Source organism: Natrix helvetica (genome assembly GCF_964273705.1).
Source record: "Natrix helvetica genome assembly, chromosome: 6".
Classification (NCBI taxonomy): Eukaryota; Metazoa; Chordata; class Lepidosauria; order Squamata; family Natricidae; genus Natrix; species Natrix helvetica.
The window spans coordinates 46972728-46993031 of NC_138553.1; the positions used below are offsets into that span (position 1 = coordinate 46972728).

General features: G+C 37.3%; 2 protein-coding genes across 6 annotated transcripts in view; one reads left to right on the plus strand and one right to left on the minus strand.

Annotated features, from left to right (window-relative positions):
• The window catches only part of LOC309394150 (cathepsin E-like), an 18861-nt gene extending 2627 nt beyond the window's left edge, over positions 1-16234 (minus strand). Inside the window, exons 1-8 of one of the 2 annotated variants that reach the window (XM_081956971.1) lie at positions 16113-16234; positions 12283-12457; positions 9241-9358; positions 7818-7936; positions 7130-7329; positions 6255-6374; positions 4451-4595; positions 1785-1883 (exon numbers count right to left, since the gene is read on the minus strand). In XM_081956971.1, coding sequence (XP_081813097.1) covers positions 1785-1883; positions 4451-4595; positions 6255-6374; positions 7130-7329; positions 7818-7936; positions 9241-9358; positions 12283-12457; positions 16113-16126 — 990 coding nt within the window. In that variant the 5' untranslated portion in view covers positions 16127-16234. Of the gene's footprint in view, positions 1-1784; positions 1884-4450; positions 4596-6254; positions 6375-7129; positions 7330-7817; positions 7937-9240; positions 9359-12282; positions 12458-13250; positions 13308-16112 lie in introns of those variants that run through there. The other variant, XM_081956970.1, reaches the window with a different exon arrangement.
• Positions 15737-20242, plus strand: LRRC10 (leucine rich repeat containing 10). 4 transcript variants are annotated; one of them, XM_081956973.1, is made up of 4 exons: positions 15737-16760; positions 17662-17794; positions 19389-19468; positions 19630-20242. In XM_081956973.1, the coding sequence occupies exon 1, from the start codon at positions 15773-15775 to the stop codon at positions 16607-16609; it is 837 nt and encodes a 278-aa protein (XP_081813099.1). In that variant the 5' UTR covers positions 15737-15772; the 3' UTR covers positions 16610-16760; positions 17662-17794; positions 19389-19468; positions 19630-20242. The 4 variants fall into 4 exon arrangements, with proteins under 4 accessions (XP_081813099.1, XP_081813098.1, XP_081813101.1 ...); XM_081956972.1 differs by having other exon boundaries at positions 19389-20242; XM_081956975.1 differs by lacking the exon at positions 19389-19468.
• Positions 20243-20304: the final 62 nt, after the last annotated feature.

Sequence of the window (20304 nt, forward strand, 5' to 3'; positions counted from 1 at the left end):
ATAGCAGCCTCTTATCTGCTTATCAGGATGGGATGGGAAAGGAAGGGAAGATTTCTAATGCTCCCTGCTAGGTTCCCTGCCACCCAATGGTGCATGGGTTTTCTAGTGCTGTATTAGTGTGGCTTAGAATCTCAGGCAGACTAAATCCTAAAACTGGGGTGAATGAAATCACATCATGGTTGTGTTTGGTCCATGTACTATAATTTCACCCCCTCTTTTTTTAATGCCTTAAAGTTGTCTGGAGTCCTGACAACTACTTGCACAAGCCCCTGAAGGTTTTTCAGAAGTGATTTCCCTGTGATTTTCTGTTTCCTAGGGCTGAGAGATCATGACTGGCCCAAGGTCACCCAGCTGGCTCTGTGCCTAAGGTGGGACTAGAACTCATAGGCTCCCAGTTTCTAATCTGATGCCTCTTTTTGACCACAATTGCCAAACTCAGTGGCCTGATTTTCCCATTGAAACATTAGCTGACTAAGCCCTGAAATATATTTGAGTTTTAAAATAATAATAATAATAATAATAATAATAATAATAATAATAATAATAATAATAATAATAATAATAATAATAATAATAATAATAATAATAATAATAATAATAAAAGTCTCAGAACTGCCCCAAATCCAGGAAAAGCAGAAAATCCTGATACCACCCACATTGGAAGCAAGACTTCTTCTACTGTGGTCCTCACTCCCCAAAAATGTTAATATAACCATGAGTTGACAAGAGATGGCCTATCTTGTGAAGAAAGGCAACATCTGAAACACAGCTGATTCTATCGACTAAGGTAGTCAAGATGTGCCTCTCCAGATGTTCCCAATGGCCATGTTGGCTCAAGCTGCTTGGCATTCTGGTTCAGCAATATCTGGAGAAGAGTCACCAATTGCTCTTTTCTACCTCTCCTGGGAGCCAATTGGGGTACACTAGGTAGGCCTTTTAAAACTCTTGCAGTCAACTTCTCACCATGGAGACTTGCTCTTGGATTACCATAATCAGTATGATCTAATCATTGTCTCTTTATTTAGTCTCTTCTATCCTCTTCTGTTCAGTCTGAACTGGAATCTGTCAGTAGATAGATACAACTGTCATTTTGCCTGTGCCTGCACTGAATCTGAGCTGAACTACCTATTGCATGGCTTCTTGAAAGCTTGACTTAATTACATATGAATAGAACAGATTAAATGGAAATCCTGCTGCCCAAGCCTTGGGGCAATTGGACTAGACAGCTGGAGAATGAGGCCTCTTCTTTAGACTGAAGGCAAAAGGATCCATTTGCTCCATATATTACCATTACCTACCCAAGGATGGTTATCTCCAGATAAGTTAAGTCCATCCTGTGTACAGTCTCATCACCAAATGAGAACATTTATTTACTGAAGGAGAAAATAGTCCTAAAGCAGCATATTCTGACTGCAACAGGAACTGATATATAAAAGATAAGGAACAATATATTAAAAAGTTCTTTGAGCCGATTTCTAAACCCTTCCAAAATAATATTGTGTAATATTATTATTGTGTAATAAAATCATGCATATGAAAATCTGCACTTATGCTTATTGTGTGGTGCTAGAAAATGTATTCATTATTGATTTATTTATCATATGGCATATCATACATGGACTAGCAATATATATTAACATTTCACATAGAGTAGTAGACTCCAATAAAATATGTTAAAAAGATCTATGTCTAGGACATCTAACCATTGAAGCACAGCATTATTTAAATTAAAATACATTATTAAGTGATAATTAAGTGACCATTATTAAAGCTTGGATACATACCTTAATTATATATTGCTTTGGCGTTAATGTGAATTCTTTCTGCCCAATGGTAAAGCTTATTGAGGGCAGACTGGAAAGTCTCCTGCAGTCCACAAGAAACTGTAACACAAATCAAAGCATTCCTTGATCTAAAATTTTGGTCACCATTTACACTGACTTGTTCCTGATAATTCCTGACATCTAATCATTCATTGCATTTAAATATGGAGGTTTCATGTTTAACAATTAAGTAAAATGGCAAATGCTGGATCTGCCTGCCACAGTAAAAGCCAAAGAACTGATATAGTGTCTTACTAAAAGCAACATGAGGAGATATTGGAACTAGTAAAGAGCCAATATTTTATCATAAGAATTTAATCTCCCAAATTGCTTTCCCTCTGGTACAGGTGGGCTTGCAACATCCAAACTGATGAGCATAATGAAGTGCCAAGGCTGGATAGATTTATCCTACATTCTTTGACAAAAAGCTAAAGATGCTGTTGGCATAAAGTTAAACTGGCCATAAATAACAGAGAATGAACCAAGGAAGAAATAAGGCCATACAAATCTTTGAAAGAGTGGGTAATGAACAAAGGCAAATTTCTTGAATCATTAAAATGTTTGTGTTGTTTGCAAGGTTGACACACTTTTGACACTGATGAACTGTCACAAGAGGTAATTTGCACTGTATGGGCCTGTACTCTGAGCAATTTATTTTAAAACTGTTAAAACAGCCATGTAAGCTTTAAAAGGATGTCACTGTTTTAATGATTCAAAATAAGGTCCAACATATACATTGTGAAACACCATTCTCAGATGTGTGCACAACTGCCAATTAGCCACATCAGCAGTAACACTAATAGAAACAAGCATTATTATCAAGCCAGTCAAAGGGGACAATCAATATAGATGATGATGTGCAAAATCAATTGTCAAAATGGAAGTTTTAAGAAGGGAGCACAATTCTGGAGCTACACAGTGAAGTTCATAATTTGAGCAGCTCTTTTCCTCCTACAAAGCTGGTGAATGTATAAAAGATATTTAAAATGTTGATCATTAAATTTACTCAAATGCACTACATTAGATTCAGTTATCCTATTCGTAAAAAGACTTCACAATGGCATCTAAATACAATTACAGTTTTCAACCACATCAGTATCTCACAACTCATAATGATATAAGGACAACAGATGACAGAAACAATAATAATTATGACTTCCAGTCAAGAAAATTATTGAGTATTTTCAAAAGGATGTTGACTTTTAGAACCAGCAGCTCTTGCATTGTCACTTGTTATAAATATTAAAAGTTTTTCCCATGACTTTCATAAGGCCAGTCTAACTGTTCTTTAGCCAGCATTAAACTATACTAGTATAAAATTTCATCTTGCAACAACTTGTATCCTACCACAGGACAAATGCCTCCCAAATGGTGGCATCCTTATACAAGGAAAAGGAAAAGAAGCTCTGAGTTGTCTCTCACCCTCTCTACCAAATGTCACCAGCTAGTGGGAAAATATCCAGGCTTTGCACAAACTCTATTGGGAGCTAATTCTTGACCTTCCAGCATCTATCAGCAAGTCTGAAAAACAGGCTGAACAGTATAGAGGAGGAGAATCTGCTTCACTGCATGAAAAAGTAAAAAGTAAAAAGAAGAAACAAAAACCCAAACAGCCGAAAGGAGTTGAAGAGCACAGCAGTGAAGCTGTGCAAAGCCTGGAATTACTTTTGACAGATGCTCATTTGCTCTCCAGCTTCTTTTTCACTCCTCCTGAAGACCAGTTTACCACCTTCTTAGAAGTATAATGAACCTGTGTTCAAAAGTAGCCAAACTAACAGCTGATTGATGGGGAGTTGCTGCTTAAAATTCACACACACTTTCCCCTGCAATTTCCCCCTTCACATTTCTTAATTGTGAAGTCAGTCTAGTTTAAAACATGGGGTTAGCACTCTTCTGAAAAGCGATTCAAGCCATGTTTAAAAGTGGCCAAACAATGACAGGCTCCTGGGAAGGACTGTGCCATGAAGCAGCAGATAGCCTCTTTCTCATTAACCCTTTAATTCATTCTTCACTTTCACCATTGGTCTGCTGCCCTTTGAGCCAATCAGGTCTCCAAATTGGTGGATCGGATCAGAGACGTGATGGATAAAAGGAAGAGTCTGGTTTGATTGTTGTGGGTTCTCTTGCAGCCCCATGAAAGAAGAGCACCGAGTTTCTGGGCTGAAGAACCCAGATAAACATAGAAATATCAAGTGGTCATCCAAATGTTTGCAAGCCAGACCTACTAGCCCTAGAATAAAAAAGCTGGCCAGTTCATTTAAGCATCTTCCATTCAGTGCCTTTCCTATTTTCATTCTCCCATATCAATATCCATTGTAGAAGAAAATTTGTTCCAAATAAAGTGGATAAAAGCTGAGTAAATAAATGCCAAATTATCTCTTTAAAATTTCAGCCTATTCCATTTCCAGCAGCTTCTATGCTGGTTTCCAGATATATTAAATATAGGCATAGTGGAAAAAAGGATTATAAAAAAACTTCACTGTTAATTTTACAATTCACAAAACCAATCTTTATTTATGCTTTAATATATCTCTTATTTTGAGAGAGATCTCTCTCTCTCTCTTAATATGTTTGAGTCACCATGATATCAATAATTTTTATCCTTTCCAGCCCAGAATTTTATTTACCTCTCCAGAAGAACTGGGGACAGCTCCAATTTTTGCTTGTAGTTTTTTAATATCTAGTAGTGGACCAGTAATAAGAGAGGTTCCTGAATCTACAATAGCTTCACAGCCATTTTTACATGCTACGATCTGTCCCTGGATTTTCACACTGCATTATTGGATGCAGAAAGCATAAAGGGATAAGGGAGGAGAGTAATCATCAATAATCAAGAAACAGACTGAAAGTAATTGGAATACATGAATACAAAAACAAACAAAATTAAATAGGTAATTTGAAAAAGCAAACATTAGATCTTTTCTCTTTCTTTGCATTACACACACACATACAAACACACACACACACAAAACATCTGTCCATTAATATCATTTGGATTTTTGCATTCAGTATTGTCAAGAGAAAATAAGGCTCCAATCTCATACTTTTCAAAATCCTGTGGTAAGATTTATGCTTCAATAAATATGTATTGAATTATCCTCTAACCCAGAGGTGTCAAACTCGTGGCCTACGGGCTGGATGTGTCATGCCCTGGCCATGCCCACCCCCATTTTAGCGAAGGGGAAAAAAGTTGTAATGACAACATGATGATGCGAGTTTGACGCCCCTGCTCTTACCCATGCCAATATCTGCCCACCTAGCAGTTTGAAAACATGCAAATGCGAGGAGATTAAAATATACCACTTCAGTGGGAAGGTAACAGCATTCCACGCATCTTTGACATATAGCCATGCTGGTCACATGTCCACAGAAACTGTCATTGGACAACACTGGCACCCTTGGCCATGAAATGAAGATGAGCACCATAGAATCAGACATGGCTGACGGGGAAACTTTTACGTTTTACCATGCAAACATCTAATTTATTTTATTTATAAGGGGAGCACAAGGAAACCATGCTTCTGGTTTTTTTTTGTTTTTTTTTTTTGAAAAACAAAAATATAAAGAAAACATCTTGGTCATACTTTCTATGTCTGTCTTCTTTTGAAAAAGTTTCTACAGGTGAAGATATTAAAAGAAAATTATATGTACAATTCTATTATGTAATAACTAATTATATTTAGTTGCTGCGTTCACAGCCCCTCTGACTCTGAGGTCCAGCCACCAGTGCTAAGTAGAGTGGTTGATAAAGATTCAGCCATAGGGGAAACAACTCCATAGATTGGAGAGACTTGGCAGGAAACAGGACAACAGAAGAGCCAATGCTGAGAGCTCAGCTGCCGCCGCTCTATATTTTATTCATTTATTTATTTAGAAAATTTACATGGCTTCCTGCTCATTCTCAGTGACTCTGGATGGCTTACAAAAAATAAGCTGGTGTATTGTAATTCTTTCCTGGTAGTAGATGCTGGAAACAATTTTTCAGTCCTCAACTCTGTCTATGACTATGCTATGTTTAGAACTCTGGATTCCAGCTCATTGTGTCTCTTGTCTTGTCGCTTGGATTTGTCATTGTTTAGTGAATTCCTGGTCTTGATTATACCAAGCCTGTGTCTGTGTTTACAGTTGCCTTCATAATATATTGGTAAAAAGGACTCTCTTCTTTTTAAAAAAAAATCTTCCTGAGCTCATATATTACTGGATTCTGGTAGCAGGCATCCAGTTTGTTATCTTGTTGGCTGCCAGCCAACAGTGCAGGCCCAGAAAATTATTTCTCGTACTCAAACATAAGCAATATATATGTATGTATGTATGTATGTATGTATGTATGTATGTATGTATGTATGTATTGGTTGTGGTTCATCTGCTTCATCAGGAGTCAGACATTGTTTTTGCATGCCTACCTCAAGGTTTCTGTTTTAGCAAACTTACTTTTCAAGAGGAATCTGCCAGTACATTTTCCGACTGACAGGAATCCAATATATGGGTCCATGGTAGAGTGAATGGTCTATGCCTCCAAATATCAATTCACCTCCATCCTTGGTGCCATCTCTGAAAAGATGAAATGCATTGTACTGATGAGCAAAACATGTAGTTGTTAAACTGAATGAGAACACAACTGGGATTCAGAGGAGATATTTGAAATAAATTAGGGATAGTAAAGAAATCTGTTATGGATTTATTTTCAAGAAAAATATGTACCTGCCAAAATGGAAGCTATTGTAGCACGAATTATCAATTATTAAAATCTATTTCAAAGTATTTCTCACCGCATAACTGCATATAAAATGCTGTATATTTGGGGAGGTTTCCTGCAATGCATATATATTTGGAAATATCTATAATACAGGTAATAGGAAAGCTGTATACAGATATAAGTAAGGAAATATGCTTATAGGACTTGTAATAATCTATTCTTAGAAAAAGTTGTTCATAGAAAAATGGATTCTCTTATTTATTTATTTTTAAAAAAATACAGAGCTTTGATCAAACAGATGGGCTGAAAGTTAACATGTAATCGTGTTGTGATTTATTTTGGTGGTTTATTTTGAGAGAAGGAAGCCTCCTTTGCTGCAAAACTAGCTTTCCAACTGTATTTATCTAAGAGCTGTGAATAGTTTCCCAGAATATATAATGCAGAATTAGATAAATCAATCATTTTCCTGTACATGTATTATTCTTTTGACATAGAGCTGGACTATTCCCCCAAAGAGGCAATGGCATGAAGATTAAATAACTCTTGAATAGATATTGATCAACTGATGCATCTATTTCTCCTCCGTTTGCCCTTCTTTTCAAATACTGACCTGTTAAGAAAGAAGGAAAACACAGGCTCTTCAACCAAATTCTGCTTCATCATATTGTCAAAGACTGGAACAGCATCCGCCACTGACAAGTTAGGGTATGCCAAGCCCAACACCCCATCAAAATGTGCAGAGACAAAGGTGTTGCCTGGCTCCAAGAGAGATTCACCAAAGTCTTGGGCCTCAATGGAAATATTGCTAATCTGTTCATTGATTGTAAAAGAAAAACAGTTTGAAAAGATATTACAGCTGCATATAGTAGGAACCATTTCAAGGGAAATGTTGTTTTATTTAGATTTTTATTTCATTTTTTCATCTACAATTCATGGCAATAAGCATACCACCACTCCTTTTTTCTCATATTTTCCTCACAACATCCCTTTGAGGTCATTGGGCTGAGAAAGAGTGACTGGTCCAAAAACATCAAGCCAGTTTCTCATGCCTAAGATGGGACTAGAAATAATTGTTTCCTGGTTTCTAGGCCAACTTCTTAACCATGATACCAAACTGGCTCTCAATTGTTTCCTTAGGATATTATTATTCCTAACTCCTCTAAGAAGAAGGTTCCTAGTTTAGTTGAATTGTTTTTAAAAGAGGTCTCCCTTATCTCCAGCAATTTATTTTTTAATTCTAATACTGTACACATTCTCAGAAAACATAAAACCCTTGAAGATAAAAGCAGTTCTCTCACCTGGACCACATCTTTGGAAAAAATGCCCACGAGGTGCCCAGTACCATATCGCAGAGAAAATTGTCGCCCTCCATGTTGATAGGAATGTGACATAAATGACTCAAATTTGTTGTGTTTTACTGTAAAAATAAAATTTGCTCTTAACCCATTACTTCTTCTGGAAAGTAGGATTAACTATTGAAAATATTTTTTCAGCAAAAGAAAAACATTGGATTAAAGTATCAGGGTCAAATTATTTGGCAGAAAGCAGAGAAATTCTTTGATTCAGCGAATAAGGCAGCGGGTCAATGACAATTCATCACTGTCCCATCAACTCACCATGGCCAACTCACTACAGCCAACTCGCCACGGCCAACTTGCTACAGGACAAAATTTACATTAATATCAAAGAAGTGGTGGAATAGAATCATTAAATAAAGGATGCAAATGGAGAAACAAAATGAAACGTGAATGACAAAAATGTACTTATTTTAAATAATTAAATTGAATTGATAAATGTCCCGCAGTGAGTTGGGTGCAGCGAGTTGGCCCATTCCAGAGGCAGCTGCTTTATGTGACAGAGGCTAAGGACAAATTGAACTTGCAGAACTGGAGGTTCCATGAAGTCTATTCAGTTTCTTATATATTAGGGAAGAATATCTATCTCTCTTTGTTCAGAGAGTTACATATTGTGGTGTGGCCTCGGCAAAGCTGATATTTGGATCTAAATGTTAAGCTATTCAAAGGATACTGAAATTCTCCTACTAAGAGAAAGATTGAAAAGTGTTTGTGACTCACTTCGAATCTAGTTTCTTTACTGAAAGCATCAATGAAAAACTCTACAGCTAATAATTCAGCTAATGAAGAATGGCTATAGGAAATTGCCCTACTAGGGCAGAATAATCACTTGAACAAAAATTAGCTTCAGATTCTAAGGTACAAAAAATACTGTTGTGGATATGAACACCTTTGCTTAGATCTATCATGATTATTGATGATTTAGGCTGAAGGGATTGGGTATGTTAGATCTCTTTCAGCTAAAGCATTCTATTATTCTTTGTTCCTAGTTATTTTAGTTCTGTGCAGACTTTCCTCCTCATTAAAATGGTTTAAAGAAAAATATGAATAATAAAACCACAAATTCTAAAAGAAACGACAGAAAAATGGAAAAATCAATAAAAAAAGAAAAATCAAAATAATGTTCATTAAAAAATGAGACAACTCCAAAATGACACAATTTTTGAACAGTTGTTTCGTCTAGCTGAGATAAATGGGAAATATCAGCAGAGAAGAAATCTCAAAGGGGTTCCATATCTGAGATGAAGTCATGAATTAAATGAAGTCATGAATTAACAATTTTTTCCCCTAGTTTCTTGTATGACAAAATTTGAACTTTTCTTTGTTGATTTTATTTAAGTTCTTGAATGATATAAATATTTCTTACAACAAGCATCACTTATGCAATATATTGATGGTATCCAAAAATCAGTAGATCCAGTGTCCAATATCACAGAGAATTTCTGCGGGGGGGTGCCAATGCTCACTTCTCCATAGTATTGGGCCTAGGAGGAAAAAAGGCATCCATCATTCAGTAATTAGTCACCTACCAAGTTCCAACTTGCTCTAAACCCTTTTCACTTCTAAGGCTTCAGTCCAGACATCTTGTAAGAAAGGACAGTAAGGGCTCATAGCTAGCCTGCTCATCTCTAAAACACTCTAAGACTTTGTTCTTGTCCAAAGTCTTAGGCAGACCATGTTAATGATCTGGAGAATTTGGAGGGTGGGGGTTGAAACTCTGATAGCTATCATTCCAGCTTCTTCTTTAGAATTATTATTTGGGGTTTTAAAAAGTCATTGGCTCCTTTGTGCCCTCTGCTCTCTAACTGGCTTCTAGCTGTGATTAGTGGACTCTGTAAGTCTGATAAAAACACTTAATATAACCCATAACCCTGAAATCAAGCATACGAATAGCGCAGACAATCTTATAATAACTTCAGGGAGTGGATTTTTGATAATCCTTTCATTTCCATATTTAACTCTATTTGCTTCCCAACCCTTAAGAAAAAAAAATCCAGGAAGCATAGGAGGAACTAACAAAAACCCTTCCATTAATGGGAATCCTTCAACATCATTTTTTAAGGAAATCAGGGCACATTTGGATTTGTATTATCATATTTTTATTATTTATTTGTTCACCTGTTTTTAATTTGTACTATAAATATAAACCATAAAATAATTAGAACCCAAAGTCTCGGCTCACAAAATAGGATTAGCCCATTTTTATTTCTCCATAGTTAATTTTGGTTCATGAAAGCTTTTCCTATAGGTCTGAGGAGGATGCTTGAGACTACCCCAAGAGGTTGTATGGGAAGAAAAGATGCTGTAGAAAGAAGAAATAGTAAAAGAAAGATCAATGTATGGCAGCTCACACAAGGCTCGGGAAAGGCATTTTGAGCAATACAGAAGTACTGCATATTGCATACTGAAATACTCTGGGCCGGGTGGGAAATACTGTGTTGGGGTCTGAATCCAAATCAATAAAATCAACTCCACTATTGGTTGTTGTTTTACTTATTAAGTCAGAGTAATACAACTCGATCATGTTCTTTGCATATCTATTTCTACACAAATCATGTATTAAGCATTTTTTTAAAAAATCCCAATTATACAGTATTCTGCCATTATGTCCATATGGCACTCCATAAAGCATAATCATTTAAGATATTTAAAAAGTTATTATAAACTAATTAAAATTGAACAGGAAGGTCTCATAGGAAGGTCTAACTCCTATTCTAAAACTGGAAAAAGTGAAGACTGGGCTAAATTCCTAGATGCAGCATGGATGTTGTGTAGGGGAGGGTCTTTCCCATATGCATAACAAGATCTCAGAGAGAATAAGGACGTCAGAAGAGAACCTCTTGTCCTGGTTAGGTATTAAACAGAACCTGATATCACAGGTTAGGTCACAGGTAATCAGGGGTTGGGCTTTTTTTGGTCTAGGGTAGTAATGGCGAACCTTTTCGGTAACGAGTGCCCAAACTGGAAGATGCATGCATGTGCGTGCATGTTGGAGTACTGGAAACCCGAAGACCAGCTGGCTGGTGCACGCATGCCTGTTTTTTGGCCGTTTTCAGACCGTTTGTCTGCTGTTTTCAGGCCAAAGCAGCCCAGAAAACAGCCTGAAAAACAGCCTGTTTTTAATGTTTTTTCAGGCTGTTTTTCAGGCTGTTTTCTGGAGCTTCGGCACCTGCAAAGACCAGCTGGATGGCATGCATGTGCATGCTGGAAACCAGAAGAGCAGCTGGCCATGGCGCACGTGCCCACAGAGAAGGCTCTGCGTGACACCTCTGGAATGCAGACCATAGGTTCGCCATCGTGAGTCTAGGGCTTTAAATGTTAAAACTACTACTTTAAATGGTAGCCAGAAAGTAAGTGCCAAGCACTGCAGATTTTTAATATGGAATCGTTTTAGTTCCAATATTTTGCACTTATTTGCTGCCTGGATATTTTACGTCAATTGCAGCTTTAGACACTTCTCAAGGATTGCACAACATGAAGCCCTGGAAACTTGGCCAAGTCTAGCAACTCAGGAATGATTAGATAAGGCACAGTGCAAATACACTCTCTGCGGTCACTGTCACACAGGAACCCAAAGCTATTGGGGAAGGGTCAAAAAGCAAATGTTTAGATCATTTGGTTTCATCAGCCCATGGGTGTCATCAGCATACCAGTGATATATCATTCCAAAGCTCTACATGAACTCTGCCAGCAATTTTATTTTTTGTGGTTGAAAATAACCCTGAAGTGGATTTTTAAAAAATGAGCCATTGAATCTGAGATGTCAAGAGAGAATTAGTCATTGTTGCTTTCAGAGGTTTATTGGGAATCCAGTCCGTATCAGTCCACTCTCCATATCAACCCAGAGCTCATAATCTATTTTTAGGAATTAACCATCACTGGGATCTGCTAGATTATGAAATGCTTGTGTGTGCCAACAATATTAGCGAGTTTACGTGTCATAAGTATCTGATTGGTATTTTTATTGCTTCCATTAGTAAATCCCATTTTGCATAATATGTTGGTCTAGGCAAAAGATCTCATTAACGAGGCCAATTAAGGGCTGCTCCAGGAGAAGTTTCCATTCCTCTCAATGCAGCCCAACAATAGAAGGAAAACTCTCACTCCATGGGATGGAGGCAAATGTAATAGCTGATGACACTTTTAAACTAAACTTTTAAATTTTAGTCTTTCAGCATGCCAAAAAAAGTTATTATTATACAATGCTGATGAAAGTGGAGCCTGACAGATAATGACAGTTACAAAAAATGGACTAAAGTTGATTTCAGAGCACAACAGCTAAAGGGGAAAACTCTGTGGGCCTCCCTTCCCCCTAGTGACCTAGCTCTATGCTTATTTTGCTTATTTTGGTTGACCCAGAGTTGTACCAGGCTATTCTTTTCATTCTGTTTTCTACAAACATACTCACATTCATGTAATTATGAAGTTTTTCCTTTGCACTCATGGACAAAAGAATATCAGATGGAAAGCAAGGATGGTACTTCTGAGCAAAACTTTCAGGTAAATTATTCCTCCAAAATTGCTCCAGTTGTCCTCCTTTTCGAAGTACAGTTTGGATAGAATTAAACTGAACTAGTGGAATCCTGATTGAACAATATAAATACAGATTTGAATGTTGACACTGCCATTTACCAAATGTCATGATTTGCATTGTTTTTCCTGCTTTGAGGCTCAGCAAACTGATACTACAGTATTATCAAAGTATGCTATGGGTAGGCTTTATATTTTTGGTTCAATTGAACATACTCACTGGACACGAACCATTTAGATCTTGCCATTAGAAAAAGTGACCACAGACATATAAAAAGAAAACTCCCTGTGACATGCAATCAATCTAGGTCCAAATGGACTCTCCTCCAGCCCAAAACATTAGCACAGTAAGTGAAAAAGCAGGATAGCTTGGGGAAGGAGGAAATGATGACGAAACTTTAGAAAGAGTGGGTACAATATAAATGCATTTATAACCAGCCCACCCCCAAAACAGATTCTGCTTCTTTGTCCTACTATTTTTCCTTTTCTTTTCTTTGTTTTTTCCTAATATTTGTTTTTGTAATAAATATTTGTTATATTTCTAATATAACATCTAAGAGACTCAGCAGGAGCTATCTATATGTATCATCTACTTCCATAGCAGATAAATTAGGCTTAGTGCTTAAATACTCTGGCCTTGTAAAAAGAGCATCTTAAGAACTGGATTCGCGTGATTCGATTTGGTTTTGCCACAAATGAAGATTATAGTAGCATCATTCTCTAATAGTTTCGGACATTATTTAAACATTATAAAGTTTTCTAAGGAAGCTTTGAAGTAAACTAATAATTTGTTTTCATATTGCTGCATATACACACAAATAAGAATGCTCTGAAATTCTTTCTTACCTTATCAGAGCAGTCATGAATGGAATATAAACCAGAGTTACTAAAAGAACCTTCATGCCTTCGGTGTATTGAAAATGAAAATGTAGCTGATTTCTTGGAGCATTTGCTCTTTTATGTGTCACTGTGGTTCACTGGGAACACAATCAGCTATTGGTGAGTCAACAGCTGCTTGGCAGGACATCTGCAATATGCTGTAAAAGCACAGTTGTTTTGTGTAAATATTGTAACCTGTTAGGGATGAGCAGACCCAAATTCGGTCTGCTCATCCCTGGTAGATCACTGAACTCATACTGGTAGATCACTGAACTATTATGATTTATCAATTGTTGTTTGTATCTTATGATTTATGAGCGTGTCTTATGGTTTATGTCCTATGACTTATCACTTTATTTATACGAACATTGAGAGCTTATGAACAAATTCCTTGTGTGTCCAATTACACTTGGCCAATAAAGAATTCTATTCTATTCTATTGCATAAGACCAGAACATTTAATGACAGACATTGTTTTAACAATAGTTGCTACCTAATTGCATTCAGGTCGTAGAAAGCCTTTTCTCTAAGTCTAAGTGAGTATGAATCACTTGTGACCAAACATCTGAAGGAAGGTCCCAAAAGTGCTGCTTCAAGAGGCAACTGGACTTGCTGTAAGTCTAGTTGCCTCGTGAAAAAGCGCCTTTGGTACAACAATGGCCTGGATGACTGAGAATCTCCATAGACATCTGAAGGAAGCTTTTTTTCTGGAGCATCCTTCACAGCTATTGAAGGGTGGACATCTGTGAGTTATTTTCTGGAGAAATATATTGCATTTATGAATTATAACAGAATAGAGTTGGAAGGGACCATGGAGGTCTTGTAGTCCAACCTCCTGCTCAAGCAGGAAATCCTACAACCATTTCAGACAAATGATCGTCTAATCTCTTCTTAAAACCTCCAATGTTGGAGCATCCACAACTTCTGGAGGCAAATCTTTCCACTGATTAAATGTTCTTAGGTTGCTATGTATGAAATATCATACAGCTAAATGATTCATTTCCCCCTCTTCTATTCAATTTGTCTGATTTCAGAAACTGCCCGGACAAGACCCTGCAATTTTCTTGACAAGTTTTTTCAGAAGTAGTTTGCCGTGGCGGAGAGAGAATGTGACTGCCTCAAAGTCACCCAACTGGCTTTTTGCATAAATCAGGATTAGAACTCATGCTTCTTCCGGTTTCCAGCCTGATGACTTAATCACTACACCAAACTGTCTCTTAAAATAACTCAAGAAAGGAAACTAATTTGTCATTGTTTTGCTACAGAATCAGTATAATCTCATGGTCAGAATGAACTAAAATTGAGAAAAGCACTTCAAACCATATCCAGTTAGCCACATTGGTCCAGTAATCTTCTGAGCCTTACAGATATTTTGGAGGATAAAATATTGGCAAAGGGAAAAACCATACATTGAGCCCTAAAAGCTTTTCCCCCTTAAAAGATTCCATCTTTTAGAAGTAGAAAAAATATATATATTAATCGGTTCCCACCCTCTCCCCACACACCAAAGACTTTCCAAAACTCATTCTCTGCAATATTTTATTTCATTATCTCTCTGCTGAGACTTTGGCTATGTCAATGGTCACAAGATGCAATAGTTTAAGGTCATAATGATCTATGTTGATAAAACAGATTAATGGTTAAATGGTAAGCCAGACCTTCCCACCTAAATTTTGGCACATCCCAAAAATATTAAAGAAATATAATAAAACACAAACAAATTGTCATTATTATTAAATAATTATGACAATTTGTGTTTTGTAACAAAAAGCCACATTCTGACTAGAGAATGTGATTAACTGTGCTATGCAAGAGGCACTAATTCATTGTACTTGGTATCAGATGATGCTTTAAAACATTTCACATTCCATGCTTACTTTTTAAATAAAATTCTGCCAGTGGGGACCCAGATCTGAATTAGGATCATATGAAATGGAGGGGAAATTTAAGTCCATACACTGGCCTAATTTTCCAGCTACTGAGGCTGATATTCAATGACTTGTTCATCTGGTTCATCTCATCATAAACACATATTCATACCACTTGCTAAACCAAAATTAGGAAGCCATATCACGACTTAACAAATGTCTGAACCCATACATATGAATGGATAAATTGCTGAAAGTTTTGATCACATTATTGGTCATTAAATCATGGGACACAAACCTCAAAAATGAAATATCCTAAAGAGGAAACTCAGAAGCATTTCCAAAAAACATTTGAGATCAACAAGAACTTCCCTGAGATAGTTTTACTGCCCTTTTTTATTAGAGCTGCTCCACCGGAATGTCTGTAGTTCTCATCAGCAGACACTCATTCACTTATCAGAAATATTTCAAGGCTCTTGAAAATCATGATTGTTGCCATGTAGACCATGCCTCTATTTTACTGGGAAGGGGAAATGCCAGAAGAGCAGAGTAAAACTCAGAGAGTTTCTACATCTACAAGGACTATTCATCTGACTCTAGAAGCCATTGCAGCTTTTAAGAATGGGCAATACATTAAGAGCAATTATAGCCTTTCTTCCATTTGATGAGTGCCAGAAATACATCCTGGGAGATCTTGAAGAGATGCCAATTGATAAAATGTTGGATCTGAGTGGCAGGCAAGTGAGACGGTTTCCTGTGTGTGTTTGCTCTTTCAGGGAGCTGGTCAAACTGTACTTGAGCAACAACAACCTGAGTTATCTGCCCCCTGAGTTAGAAGAGTTACAGAACCTTCAGATCCTGGCACTGGATTTCAACAACTTCCACACACTACCTCAAGTGGTGTGCACCTTGAAACAGCTGTGTATCCTTTATCTGGGCAATAACAAACTGGGAGACCTACCTGCAGAGATGCATCAGCTCCAAAACCTCAAGACTTTATGGATTGAATCCAACCGCCTGTACCACCTGCCCAATGTGGTGTGTGAGCTGAAGCAACTCAAGACGCTGCATGCTGGATCCAATGCACTGCGCTCTCTGCCTGGACAGCTACAGTATCTGAAGGAACTGCGTACTATCTGGCTCTCCAGCAACTTACTGGCCGATTTCCCACCAGTGCTTTTGCATATGCCTTTCCTGGAAGTGATTGATGTGGACTGCAATGCCATTCATGATTTCCCCAGTCTCATCCACCTGAATGGTTTGAAATTGGTGATCTATGACCACAACCCTTGTAGAAATGCACCCAAGGTGGCTAAAGGGGTGCACAGAGTTGGGAGATGGTCAGAGGAGAGCCCCGAGCCTAGGAAACGATCTGGGATGGACAAGGACAAAGAAATAGAAGACATCAACTCCCTGCTTCCTCTCCCTCCTCCTCTCTCCTGCAAAGTGTCCAATTAAAGTGCCAGAACATTCCTCAATCCCCAAAGACCGAACAATTATTAGTGCCTAAGGCTACTTCTTGGAAAAGTTCAACAGGGCGCTTGGACTGGCTCTTGCTTTTGCAAGCTTGCATGAAGGTGACATTGGCAGAATATCATTTGTTCCAGTGGTATGTATGTGTCTGTGTGCCTGCATAAGCACAGTAGCTATGTGAACACTTGTAGCAAATGTGTAGTTGAAAAATGTTCAGAAGAGAAACGGTAGTCAGCAACTATGTTATATAATTGCTTTCCCCCCAAAAAATCAAAATGGAAGGCTAAAGCAATGCACAGATGAATCAGATGTCACAATGGCCATTTTTATTTAAACAGATGTTGGATAAACTTATTGCATTTATTGTCAATAAACTATAACACTGGATTCTTAAGAGGCATTGTCTAGAAGCATCCTGAAAACATTTTGAAACCTTTTATTCTGTTTATAATTATCAGTTAATATAAATAAGCAACATTTCAAACTAGCTGCTATTTAAATAAGGTCTTTCAATCAGATTCTAAAATGTTTTTAAGAATTATTAAAGGCTGGAGAAAAAACGATTTGGCATTTTTCTCTTATACTTTTACACATCATCAGGATTCCTTTAATATATTTATACCAAGCTCACCTTGTTAATTACACTACAACTGAGAAATATTTTAACTTTTACACATTTTTTAGGGAAAGTAGATCATAAACACTCTAACCCAGGGGTGTCCAAACTTGGGAACTTACCCATCTATTTATTTGCATCCTGCCTTTATTTTTACAAATGACTCAAGGGTAAATATATCCAATATACCTTCCTCTTCCTAATTTCCCTACAACCCTGTGAGGTGGGGTGCATTGAAAGAGTGACTGGTGCAATTATCCAGTTGACTTTCATGGTTAAGGCAGGACTTGAACTCATGGTTTGCCACTTTTTAGCCTGGTGCCTTAATTCACTAAACCAAACTGTCTCTTTTGCGTGACTTTCTTACCATAGCTCTCTGTCAAAAGCACCCAGGTTTGTGAATCACTTTTTTTCGGATTAGGGCAGCACTTGTAATCCACATGGGTCATGTATGATCTCCAAGAATTACAGAAAAGGCAGATGGCAAGGGACCATGTCTTCACTGGATAGGCAGAGCAAATTTTTTCCAGTAAGGGGCCATGAGGAAATGGAAGGTTAGTAATGACTCATTTTTCCTTGTACATATTGTCACTTTTAAACGGAAATATTTGACTACTGTAATTTGTTGGCAGGAACTTGATGCATTTTTGAGGCTGCAAATGGATGCCTGGAAGGCTGCAGGTGGCCATGAAATCCATTTTACTTCCTAATTTTATGCAGCAATATTGATACACTGTGGGTATTCCAGAACACAGCGGTTCTTGAAAAATTGGGTACTAGGTATTGATAAATAACATGCTTTTCATCTATATAGGGATGTGTAACTTCAGGTATCCAGAGTAGCAACATCATTTGAATAACATGGATTAGGGTTAGAAGACGTGTTTTTTACAGGCTTTTTTGTGGATGGCAATAGTGTGCCCCTAAGCAGTTTACTAATATTCCTCTCTTAAGCCCTTAACTTAAAACTTAACAGACATATTCACATTGTATCCATTATTGAAAATATCTTTTTTTTCTTAGAAAAGACAACTACCTTAAGTCACACCTTGTAACTTTCAGGGCTGAATTGCTGCAATGTACTTTACCTAGGTTCAACTGACACAAAATGCTACTTTGTTTCAGGAAATTTAATGGGAGACATCTGTATATTCAATGTATGCAGTTATTACCGTATTTTTCTGTCTATAAGATGATCTGGACTATAAGACACACATTAGCTTTAGAGGAGGAAAACAAGAACAAACAAATCTGGCCCTGCCTCCCAGCATCCATCCAGTATTCATTTGGCTCGTATCCTTGCAACAAACAACTTGGTCAGCTTCAGCATGTTATTGGCGCCACGGCCCATTTTGGTTGCCGCAGCCCATATACTGCCACCTGCAGTCCATTTGCTGCAGCCCGTATGCTGCCATGGCCCATTTGGTGTGGTCTGTTTGTCGCCGCAGCCCATTTGTCGCCTATTGCTGTCCGTTCACCACTGAATGGGCAGAGGCAGTGGCATCAATCCCCACCAACTGGAGCAGCTGATTGGCACCGCATCAACCCCTCTCCCCCACTGCAATATTCGTTCTATAAGACACACAGGCATTTCCACCCACTTTGGAAATGTCAAGTTAGGAATAAATACCATATTTTTTGGACTGTAGGACGCACTGTCTTATAGTTCAAAAAATACGGTATTTATTCCTAACTGATTTCACTCCCTTTTATTTTAAAAACCCGCATCAGATGCTATGTCCTCTTGGGAATGTATTTCTTAACTATTAGACATTTCATAAATTTGCCAAATATTTAAAAGTTACTAACTTTAAGCAGCGTTCCAAAATTAAGGAGCTTCTTTCCCAAGAAGGCTTAGAAACTATATATAGCAGGATGCAAAAAGTTATGTCCAACCAGCTACCTTTCTGTGACCCTGAGTGGGCAGGGACCAAAATGTGTTCCCTTGCAAATACTTTAGGGTACCCATTTTCAGAATGCAGTCTTCCGTGTGACAAAAAGTCCAATGCAGCCACAATGCTTTTCCTGTTATGTAGCACACAGAAAGCTGCATTATATCAGAACAGAACATTGACGTACCAAGTTTCGCAATCATGTTATGCTTTATGAGCTCTTCTAAAGTGACACAAATGACTCTTTCCCAACCAGAAGAGATGCCGAACCTGGAATCTTATTTGAGTTTTTATACAGCCTACAATGAAGTTCTTTTCTCAACTTATGAAATAAAAGTATGTATTATCCTGTCTTTGAAACAAAGAGTCAAATATATAATTTGTGCATTTTCTCCAATTGTTATAAAGTTTACAATTGCATTTCTCCTAAGGTGAAAGATGTATTTTATTCAGAAAGATGTTTCTGCCTAATAATATTTTTTCCTCTTTTCTTTCAGCCTCTTGCAAATTCTGAGTTTCTTGTTCTTTTGTACATCTCAAAATGCTGGCTAAATCTTCAAACTTTCATACTAAATGCATCTGTTCTGGTTAACAAGACTATGAAATTATCATTTTGCTCCAATGATGTCTGATATCTACCTCCAGAATTTTAAACCATATCAATAAAATGAATTTGAAAGATTTCATGTTTCAATTTTCACAACTGGCTTATCTACAGGAGGCATTTTTCATATTTTGATTAAAAATTCAAGAGTCTGCTTATCCAGATAGTCTTACATATATAGAGAATATATTTTTAAAAGTATGTTTGGTAGGTCAGCAGAACCCAATCTTGGCAGTGCATTTTGGAACCTCCCCCCCCCCCCCCGGCTCATCTGAGAGTACCGTATATACACTGCTTAGGAACCAAATTACTTTGCACTTACTACTACATAAAGAAAATCTACTGCAACATTTTATCTTCATTAATATAAGAACAACCAATCTGATACTTTCCTGAAGTGTTCAATTATAACTTCCCTAATTCCTTATTACTGGCCACATTGGCTGAGGGTGATGGGAACTGAGGAATAGTCTTAAATGAACTAAACATAAGATTTAATTTTTTAGTTTAAAACAATGATCCTGAACTCTGCTTATAAGATCAAACTGCCACCTACAAATATTTAAAG

What these genes read in the sequence shown, in the direction of transcription:
- LRRC10 (XM_081956972.1), top strand. Translation starts at nt 15,773, where the DNA reads ATGGGCAATACATTAAGAGCAATTATAGCCTTTCTTCCATTTGATGAG.